The following is an 11412-nucleotide window of genomic DNA, read 5'->3' on the forward strand; positions in this document are numbered from 1 at the left end:
TTCGGTCAGCGAAAATGTGTATATTGCGATGCAAACGATCATAAATCAGTTGACTGCTCAAAGGTGACGGATATCAACGAAAGGAAACAAATATTGGCAAAAAAGCGCCGCTGCTTCAACTGTACCGGAGAAGGGCATAGAGCAGCCGATTGTACAAGTAAAATAACCTGTCAACATTGCGAGAGAAGGCATCATACTTCTTTGTGTGAACAAGCAATGGGGAAGAAAACCCTGATGACTGCAACAAAAAACCAACGAAGGAGTCTTCCCAATCTTGACTGTAAAGGTTAATGGGATCATGTGCAGAGCGTTAGTTGATTCTGGGGCTGGCAGCTCGTATGCATCTGCAAAGTTGGTAAGTGTCCTTGGCATGAAACCTGCTGACATAACAACAAAACAAGTGGACATGCTCCTGAGTAGTAGTGTAGAACGTCTGGAGACCTATGCAACTAAAGTGGAGTCCCTCGATGGAGAGTTTGGTATGGAAGTAGATTTAATTAAAGTGGAAAAAAGTGAACTTTTATCAGTAAAAAACCCCCAATACAGCCATATGATTTCCAAATACTCACACTTAAAGGGGTTGATATCCAAGATGGTGACACGAAGGCTCAGCTTCCAGTACATGTAGTTCTTGGGGAGGAGTATGCCAGAATAAAAACAAAGAATCGTCCCCGAATAGGTAAAGATGGCGAACCTATCGCGGAGTTGACCAAGCTGGGATGGTTCGTGATGTCCCCTGGAAAAGAATTTGATCACAATCATATGTTACTAACACAAACCACTCAAAAGGATTATGAGAAGTTGTGCCGGTTGGATGTTTTAGGACTTGCCGACACCTCAGAACACGATCAAACCTCAGTGTATGGAGAGTTTAAGGAGCAATTGGTCAGGAGTTCAGAAGGTTGGTACGAGTCTGGTCTACTGTGGCGAGGTAACCATCCTCCTTACCATCTTACAAAGAAGGAAGTTTGCGACGCCTCAACAGTCTTGTAAAGAGATTAGACAGGGAAGGAATGGCCAGTGAGTATAACAGGATTATTGAGGAACAAGTCAGCAAAGGGTAGTTGAACTTGTAACCGAGCCCCCAGTGGGTAGGGAGTTCTACTTACCTCATAAACCCGTGATACGTGAAGCTGCACAAACAACGAAAATCCGTGTAGTTTACGATGCATCCGCTCGAGCGACTCCAAGTGCTCCATCCTTGAATGATTGCCTTTACCCAGGCCCGCCGTTACAGAATAAGCTTTGGAGCGTATTGGTTCATCATCGTTCATTTCCAGTTGCACTTTGTGGCGATATAGAAAAGGCATTCCTCCAGATCCGAATAAAAGAACAAGAAAGAGATGCCTTACGGTTTCACTGGAAGAGTGACAGTCAACCTGAACCCTTGACATATAGATTCACAAGAGTCGTCTTCGGCCTAACTTGCTCCCCATTTCTGCTTGGGGGAGTGCTAGAGCATCACCTAGAAACTTGGAAAACAAAGATGCCAGATATCGTTGAGGAACTGAAGAAATCTATGTATGTCGACGATCTGCTTAGTGGGGGACAAACAGTAGACAAAGCCAAGGAAAGGAAAAGGAAATCAATCGATGTATTCAACGACGCCAATTTCAATTTACATAAGTGGAACTCAAATGCCCATGAGCTTGAAGCAGATGAAGAAGAAAAGGATGATGAAGAAGAAACTTTAGCAAAACAACAACTTGGAACTAAATCTGGAGAATCTAAAGTGCTGGGACTGTTATGGAAAAGAAAAGTGACGAGATTTCCATAGTGATCCCATCAGAGAAATCGGCAAAACGAAACGTGAAGTACTGAGTAGATTGGCTCAGGTTTATGACCCTTTGGGAATTACATCACCCTTAATTCTAGAGGGAAAGATAATTTATCGTGATATCTGTAAGGAGAAGCTCTTGTGGGATGTACGGCTAAGCCATTCTTTGAAGTATCGATGGGACTGCTGGGAGAGCAATCTTCCGTGTGAAGTAAGTGTTCCGCGATCATTAGCTGGGTTCCGAGAACCAATCAAGTCTTTAGAGCTGCACGCATTCGGGGATGCTAGCACACAAGGTGTAGGAGCTGCAGTGTACTCAGTTATTCATCAAGAATCGGGAACTACTCAAATTCTAGTTGCTGGTAAAAGTCGTCTGGCAAAAGAGGACCTAACTGTTCCACGGCTAGAACTTGTGTCAGCCCACATGGCAGCGAACCTTCTTGTGAATGTGCGAAACGCTTTGGATCATTTGTCACGGCCGCAAAGTTTTGCATGGCTAGACAGCACTGTCGCCTTGCATTGGATACTTGGACGGGGCCAGTATAAGCAGTTTGTCTCAAACCGTGTCCGTAAGATACACCAACATCCTGAAATAAAATGGCGATATGTACCCACATCCGAAAATCCTGCAGATTTGGCCAGCAGGGGTGGGAAATTAAATCAGACGTGGCTCTACGGTCCAGAATGGTTATCTGATATGAGCAGATGGCCAACTAATATAACCACAACTCCAACTACTGCAACAGAAGCAGAAGCGACAGTCTCCCAAAAAAGTATCGCAATGACAACAAAACAGTACAGTGGTGATGTTCTGGAACAGTTATTAAGAAAATGCTCACTTAAACGAGCTCTAAGAGTGTCGTCATGGCTCTTCAGGTTCGTAAACAATTGTACACAAGGGGAAAAGAGAACAGGACCATTATCCTTTACCGAGATTGAAGAGGCTAAGATGAAATTTGTCAAACAAGCCCAAAAGCAAGGTCAATTACAACCAAAGTACGAGCAACAATGCAAAGAACTTAATCTTACGCGCAATACAGAAGGGATTTTAGAATGTCGTGGCCGAATTGTGGGTCAGTATCCTATCTACCTTCCCACAGATTCCTTGCTAGCTCAAAGAGTAGTGGAAAAGTTGCATCGTGAAACGTTACATGGAGGTGTTGGATTGACAATGGCTGCTGTAAGAGAGACGTATTGGATACCGAAGTTAAGAAGCCTTGTAAAGAAAGTTAGAAAGGAGTGTTTTGGTTGTAAAAGATATCGAGCGACATCAGTTCCCACACCCTCCTGGAAAGTTACCCGAGGACCGGACTTGTGGCGAAACAGCGTTCGAGGTGATTGGCGTAGATTTCGCGGGACCAATACGTTACAAAGGGAAGTCAAGCAAGGATTGCAAAGCGTATCTGGCGCTGTTTTCATGTAGTCTAACTCGAGCAGTGTACTTGGACATGATGCCGGACCTATCTGCTTCCACGTTCATACCAAGTTTGAAACGGTTCATTGCTCGGAGGGGAAGACCCAGGAAGATCTATTCAGACAATGGGGGCACGTTCATAAAACTGCGAAGTGGATAGATAGTTTACGAAAGGAGGAACGTCTTCAAGGTTATTTGGAGGAATTCGACATTAAATGGCAGTTTAACTTGTTCCGAGCACCATGGTGGGGAGGACAGTTCGAGCGGCTGATAGGAATTGTCAAACAAGCAATGTATAAGGCAATTGGAGGCGCAAATCTGAAGTGGGAAGAACTGTGTGAAGTGATACTTGACGTTGAAGTGCAAATCAATAGAAGACCGCTCAGTTATGTTGAAGACGATGTTCAACTGCCGGTGTTGACACCCAAGCTCTTTTTATTCCAGAGATCCAATCATCTGCCAGAACAGAAATTATTGGTCGAAAGTGATCCGGACTTACGTAAGAGGGCAAGATACTTGAAATCTTGCAAACAAGCCTTGTGGAAAAGATGGTCGAAAGAATACCTCACTGCACTGCGAGAACGACATAACATGAGTCATGGGACTAAAAAGTTCATTGTAAACGTAGGAGACGTCGTGCTGATCAAATCCAACGAAAAGAATAGAGGGAAATGGCCTCTTGGGATCGTTATAGAGACATATCCAGGAAGAGATGGAGTGATACGTGGGGTAATGTTGAAAACGCCAAATGGAAACCTAGAACGACCAGTTCAATTTTTACCCAATGGAATTAGCTTGTGATCGACAGAGCCATGAAGAGAGACCTGATCTTAATCCAGACGCTCAACCATTCAAGCCAAAGCGTAAGGCAGCTGAAAATGCAGCGGGGATCATCAAATCGATTGCTGACGAAGAAAACGAAGAGATTTGAAACACTTTCTAGAACAGTAATCCATTTAGATATACATCTTATCTTCAGATGTATAGGGGGAGTGTGTTGGGAATAAGTTATGTAATTGAATGTCCTACTGACAGAGAGACAAATTCTCCTTAGTTGTTTTAATTTCGTTAACCAATAGGCTTAAAAGAATTTTGATTGATGTTTTGTTGTAAATGAGTTGAAGAGAGAGTCTGAGTGAGTGAGCAATATATGTAATTGATAAACAGTGCATGAGAATAAAATATCGTTATTAAAAGCTTGAGTTGTTGCATCAATTCGACATATTCAAAGGGAATATTGCTTGGGCGACGGGCAAGATTCACAAAAGAATGGAACCACCAGCCTTACAATTAACCGCCGAACGCGGTAACCAATTACGCCAAAGAGCCATTCAGCCACGAGGGCATATTTTAAATAATGTACGTTTTGCTTGTAGCAAAAAGTTCAGTATGTTGCTATTAAAATATTTCAAAAAAAGTTTTGATTTTATATCTTGCTTAAATAATGTTTAAGAATGAAAAACTTACTACACATTTACCGTGAAAATAGCTTAATTTAAACAATAGCACAATATAAAATACTCATTTTCTCAGATATTTCAAAACAGCTCTATACAAGATTATTAAATTAATAATCCAGCGTGCGATATCTGATAATTTTTCGTCAATATTCTAATACTTATAAGGAAATGTTTTCTATAGAAAAATTGTTTCTCGCTGTTATTTGACATAGTTTTAAAAATTGTTGTCTTTATAATTTAAGTCAGGTTAATCATTTAAGAGAAAAAAAATGTTCTATTTTTTGAAGAGAGTAAAATTCGTTACCAGCCTTTCAGTTAAGAGCATAACGTGCTAACCAATGACGCTACAGAGACTTTAACAGTAACTGTAAAGCTTAAAATTTTATTTTTATTTCATAGGAAAAAGATTATTATTTTGCTATTAACAAATTTTCAAAAAACACTTTGATTTTATATCCTGTATAAATAATGTTTAAGAACAAAAAATTCTTTGATAATTTACAATATAAATAGCTAAATTTAAACTATTCCAAAATATAAAATAATTAATTCACAAGCATTTCATAGGCGCTCCAGGAATGATTAGTAAAATAATAATCCAGCATCTGATATCAGACATTTTTTTAAGTTCTAATAAATTGACAAATTGAACCACAAAGACATTCCCTGTGACAAGATAAATAAGAACTTTTCTATAGAAAAATTTTTTTCTGTGTATTATTTGACATGGTTTAAAAAATTTTTGTTAATTCATTTTAAGTCAGTTCAATCACTTAAGAGAAAAAATATTTGTCTTTTTTTAAATAATTATTGTTATTTCTTCAATTCTCTTTTTTTCCTTAATTATAAAAAACATTTTTTAGTAAAATATTATTTTTATATTTAATGTTGATATTAAAAACACGCTTGGCATTTTCGTGCGCAAAATTAGAGAATTAGAATGTGCCAAATTTTATTGCCGGCGCGCGACATTTGTTGAAGCTTGGTAACGAATTTATCGAACAGCAAATTCCTTGTTTTGTCGATGATTTTCCAGCACAAGTTTTCCTTGAGCTACTTGGGAACACAAGAGTGTTATAGAGGATAACTAGAGGATCATTTTGATATCTCAATTCCTATGGTTACACATATAGTTTTTCAACAGACGAGCTTGTTCCTCGAGGGTTTTTGGCGACATGGCGTCGGTTGGCGAAATTTGATAATTTACTCTAACTTCGGCTTGTATAGGTTTCTTTATCCGATCATTCTTTTGTTTAAATTTTGGATATTTGGTAAGTTAAATAATCTTCTTACAATCGTATGTTTTTTGTTTTGAAGAAAATGGGATAATTTAGCGTCAATCATGCCGTTCCTAAAGGCAAAGAATTACAAACGATTCAATTTTGGGAAATACATGCGCAACAAAAGAATGCCATGGGAAGGAAATATGAGCAAGCAAAAGAAAGCAAAATGTGTGTCTAAAATCTTAAACGTCTTGATGATAAGGTAAAAAACGTTTAGTAGTTTTATTTGAAATGATCTTTGCTTACTCGATCTTGTTATATGTCAATAAGTCAATACCATATGCAATATTTTGACATGATGTGTCGAATTTTGTAATGATAGGCTTATTTTTTAATGAAAGATTGTTTTATACAGAATCGACATATTTAGCGCCAAGGCGTACTATTTCAGTTTAATTGTATTTTTAGTGTGAACTGTTTGTGCTTGTATTTTATATCAGAATATGTATGCCATTTTTGTGCTGGAACTGTATTCATAAATTTTACAGGTAAAGAAATTGGTGCATGAAGTAGAAGAGTTAGATAGCATCAGGACAAAGTTCATTGAAGGTGGAAGTAGGCAGGAGGAACAAGAGGAGAAAGGTTTTAGCATAAGAAGGAAGGCAGTTGTTAGGCGAAGAAACAAACAAACTGGGCAAGGTTGTGTGGAGTCCACTGGTCGAACACGCAGGATGGAGACAATGTTGGCGGCTAATGCCATTCATGGAGGTAGTAAGGATAATACATAGCCTGGTACCATTGGAATGTTGGAGACATTAGAAAAAAGGTGCAAAGTGGGTGATATAGTAAAAGGATTAGAAAAGTGCAGTAAGTTTAAGAGCAAGGCTTTTCCAAAAATTTACAAAGAAGATTTGAAAAAGTTCGAAAGATCAGATGAGAATATGTTAAGATCGATTGCTGTGTATTATAGCAAAGGAGTTATGGGCAAAGAAAAGTATAGAAGAGTTTATAAGTCTAGCTCATATGAGCAGATATGTGGTAGTGAGAGGGCTAAACGTGTTAGTGTTGCTAAATGTCCCACCCTCTGGCTGGCTCCCTATGATAGATTAATGAATAACATTAAATCTATTGATATTGGTAAGTTATTTAGTGTTCGTGAACATCTGTGCAATGGGTTGGATGATTGTGAGAAGGTCAATGGTTTTTACAGAGATATAGAAGATATTCTTGTTAAGCTTGTAGAATTTTATTTGAACATTGGCAAGTATAAACTTTTCAGCTTTAATCAGCCAAACTCATTTCATGTTGCTATTGGTGGAGATGGGGAACCTTTTGGAAGAGATGATTCAGCATGCTCTTGGCTGGTAAGTTTTTTAAACATTGGACATGGCGTGTTGAGCCGCAATGAAACTTTCCTGCTCTTTAGGGCTAATTGTTCAGAGAACTGTCTCCCTGTAATTGCTTATAGAAATCATTCTACAAAAAAACAATTATTTAACAATTGCTTTTTGATTTGGCATTTGCTTTTTTTGTGATTTGTTAAAAAGCAAAGTAATTTTATGTACAAGCTGAATGAAAACAAAGATTTATAAAATTAGTTTTTTGTTTGGATAAGTTGTAATATTGTAATTGTACATATACAATGTAACAAAACTATTTAGTCTTTTATCACATTAGGACAAGTATAATCTGTGCAACTTAATCTTACCAGAATATGTACATGTTAGAGCATGCAAGCTTTACATGTGCATACAATCAAATTTGCATATATTATATTTATCTGAATTTTACATTGACTGATATTTGTGTAGTTAAACTAATTTTTTAAACCTCTGTCAACTTTAATAAAATCTCGAAGAAGCCAGAGGGTGGTGTCCTCATTGAAAACTTTACTGTCTAGTATTTGCAGGCAATGTGCTAGTTTGCCCTATTTTTGTTGATAAAGCAGACAATGCAACAATTACCAAGAGCTAATAAATGGCTCAGTTGTTAGTCAGGTTTCAACTTTTTTATTTGAAATAAATTTAAAAGGTACTTATAGATCTCTTTGTTTTTAGAGGGAAGACATAAATTAGGTTGAATTTTTTCATATTTGTTATTAATTTTTGAATGAGTTGCTTCTTTTGCTGTTTGGCAAATTTTATGTTTGTTTGTCTTTATATACAAAATAAGAAACTGGAAGGCTCATCATTGAATAAACAAAGTCTTTCACCTCGGTTACAATAACTGCTGCTGTTTGACCCTTGCGAAGTCCGCTAAAACTTCGCCTTAGGTAAGCAGCAACATCTTCCTTGGACAAGCCAGATAACAAAACAAGCAACTCATTCAAAAGGCGCATGGAGGTGAAGGATATCACTTCAGCCTTCTTGTTTTCAACCTGGTAACAGAAAGGAGCCACAAAACTATCCAAAATGCGAACAGTACGCATCATGATAGCAAAGAAAAGCATGCGGAGTAACACTCGTAATTTCCCCATAATATGGGTTTCTGTTGCTTTTTTTGCCACCAAGTCATCGACGAATCCCCATTAGCCAAATTCGTGACTCCTCCTTTAAGAGCTTAGCTGGATTGATAGAAAGTCCCATCAATCTAAGTGAACTATTGTTGTGTGTCGAAGTTGACCTCTGCAAGTTGAAGCGTAGCTTGCACTTGCCCAACACACCGCTTTGAGACAATTTCCTTATTTTCGCATTGCATGTCACTTGCTAATGCGAAAATTGCCTCTTCAACTTTTGTTATGGTGGAAGGTGGCTGTTCAACGGCGCTGTTGTATATGTCTTCTTGATGTAATTTTTCTTCTGTTGAAAATCGCACATTAGAAACAGCCGCCATCTTCATTAATTAATTATTTTAATCAAGTATTTTGTGCAAAAACCGCTGGACACAATGACGTACAAACTAGCGTTTTTTCATGCAAAAATGCCAGGGGTGAAAAATTTTTAAGATAATAAAATATTGTTTAGAAAACGCAATGCTAAATTTAGAGTTTAAACTATATATATTAGATGATATGAAATGCAAATTAAAAATTTTACTCAGTGACATATCGTCACAGAGTGGAATCAAACTACCAATCTTTGGTTAAAAACTAAACATGCTAAAAAATTATGCCACAGAAAATTTACCTGTTAAAGCACAATTTGAACTATTGTTATTGTTTCATAATAAAAAAATTATAAATTTTTGTTATAACAAAAGTTCCACGAAAGCTTTAATTTCCTATCTCATTCATATATTATTTAAGAACGAAAAATTTACTTGATAGTTTACAGTGTAAATAGCTTAATTTAAGCCATTGCAAAAAACAAACATTTCATAAGGGCTCCAGAAATGATTAGTAAAGTAATAATCGAGGTGGTTATATCTTACAATATTTTTGTATACATTCTAATGCATTGTCAAATTGCACCACAAAGACATTTATTGGGATTGAGCTAAATACGGAAAAATTTTTGAAAGAAAAATTTTTCTTCGTTTGATTTGACATAGTTTAAAAAATTTTAGTTATTATAAATGAAGTCAGGTTAATCATTTAAGTGATAAATATTCGTTTTTGTTATAGCATAATTATTTTCGTTTGTTAAATTCACGTTTTTTCCTTATTTATAAATTGAGTTCATTTTATTAAAAATTATGTTTATATTTAGTGTAAATATTAAAAAAAATTTTAAGATACTAAAATATTGTTTAAAAAAACCCAACAATAAACATACACTCCTAAATAATTTATGTTAAATAATAAGAAATGCAAATTAAAAATGTTGCACAGTGCAATATCGTCACTAGGTGGATTCAAACAACCAACCATTCCGTTAACAACCATATGGGCTATCCACGTACGCCAAAGAGACATTTAGCAGTATCGGCACATTTTAAAATATTATATTTAGGTCATAGCAAAAAATTCATAACTTTGCTGGTAACAAATTTTAAAAAGCTGTGAGTTGCTATCTTTTTTAAATAATGTTAAAGAACAAAAAATTTACTTTATATTTTATCGTAGAATTAGCTTAATTAAAACCATTGTAAAATCTAAAATAACTAATTTTACACATGTTTTATAACGGATTCCACGCATGATTAGCAAAAATAATACAGCACTTGCTATCTGATAATTTTTTGTTTATCAAAAATCGAACAATTGCATTACAAATACATTTATTGTGATGAGCTAATTGAGGAATTTTTTCTTATAAAAATTTTTTCCTGGGTACAGTTTGACATAGTTTAAAAATTTTGGTTATTATATTTTAAGTCAGGTTAATCATTTGAAAAGAAAAATTCGTCGGTTGTTTAAAATAATAATAGTCATTTCTTAATTTCATATTTTCCCTACTTATAAATTGATAATTTTTTGTATAAAAGTTAAGTTTATATTTATGGTTAATATTAAAAAAATTTTTAAGATAATAAAGTCTTCTTTAGAAAATGCAAAGCTAAACGTAGACTTTAAACTATTTATATTAGATAAGAAGAAATGCAAATTAAAATTTACACAGTAGCATAGCATCACTCTGTGGAATCAAACCATAAATCTTTCGGTTAACAACGAAATAAGCTATCCAATTATACCAACGACTAACTCAGCAGTTGCTGCAAATTTTAAACTATCATTTTTATTTCAAAATAAAAAGTTTAGAAGTTTTTGTTATTACCAAAATTTCAAGAAAGCTATGATTCCTATCTTGTTTATACATTGTTTAAAAACGAAAAATTTACTTGATAGTTTGCTGCATAAATTAATTAATTAAACTATTGCGAAATATAAAAAACATTATTTTGAAATTATTTCAAAAGTGATCCAGAAATGATTAGTATAACAATGATCCAGCCTGTGAATTCTGACATTTTTTGTCCATAATCTAATATATTGTCACATTGCACCACAAAGACATTCATTGTGATTGGTTAAGTAAGGAATTTTTTCTATAATAAAATTTTTAAGGGTTTGATTTGCCAAAGTTTAAAAAAATTTGTTATTAAAATTGAAGTCAGGTCAAACATTTAAGTTAGAAAAATTCGTTTCTTTTAATAACATAATTATTGTTGTTTGTCAAAATCACGTTTTGCCTTATTTATAAATGAAATTTCTTTTATTAAAAATTATGTTTATATTTAGTGTTAATTTTAAAAAAAATTAAGAAGATAATAAAATATTGTTTAAACATGCAAAGGTAAAAGTACACTTTAAATTATTCATATTAAATATGAAGAATAGAAAATTAATAATGTTTTACAGTGCAATACTATCACTGGGTGGAATTGAACCACCACCCTTTCGGTTAACAGCCATATGCGCAGATCAAATACACCACAGAGACATTCAACAGTAATTTCACATTTTAAACTATTATACCTATTTTATAATAAATAGTTTATAATTATTGTTATTACCAATTTTTCAAGAAAACTCTGATTTCTTATATTGTTTATATAATGTTTAAGAACAACAACTTTACTGAATAGTTTGCAGCATTAATAATTTAAGTTAAACCATAGCAAAATATTAAAAACATTATTTTCAAAAACATTTCATAA

At 34.8% G+C, this 11412-nt stretch overlaps 1 protein-coding gene across 1 annotated transcript; it reads left to right on the plus strand.

Annotated features, from left to right (window-relative positions):
- Nucleotides 1-298: 298 nt before the first annotated feature.
- LOC124457043 lies at nucleotides 299-4122 on the plus strand. Its single transcript, XM_047007337.1, has 6 exons — nucleotides 299-479; nucleotides 578-931; nucleotides 1161-1743; nucleotides 1790-3176; nucleotides 3264-3920; nucleotides 4000-4122. Exons 1-6 carry the CDS (start codon nucleotides 299-301, stop codon nucleotides 4120-4122), a joined length of 3285 nt encoding a protein of 1094 aa, XP_046863293.1.
- Nucleotides 4123-11412: the final 7290 nt, after the last annotated feature.

This window comes from Xenia sp. Carnegie-2017, unplaced genomic scaffold (assembly GCF_021976095.1).
Source record: "Xenia sp. Carnegie-2017 unplaced genomic scaffold, XeniaSp_v1 HiC_scaffold_6, whole genome shotgun sequence".
NCBI classification, from domain to species: domain Eukaryota; kingdom Metazoa; phylum Cnidaria; class Anthozoa; order Malacalcyonacea; family Xeniidae; genus Xenia; species Xenia sp. Carnegie-2017.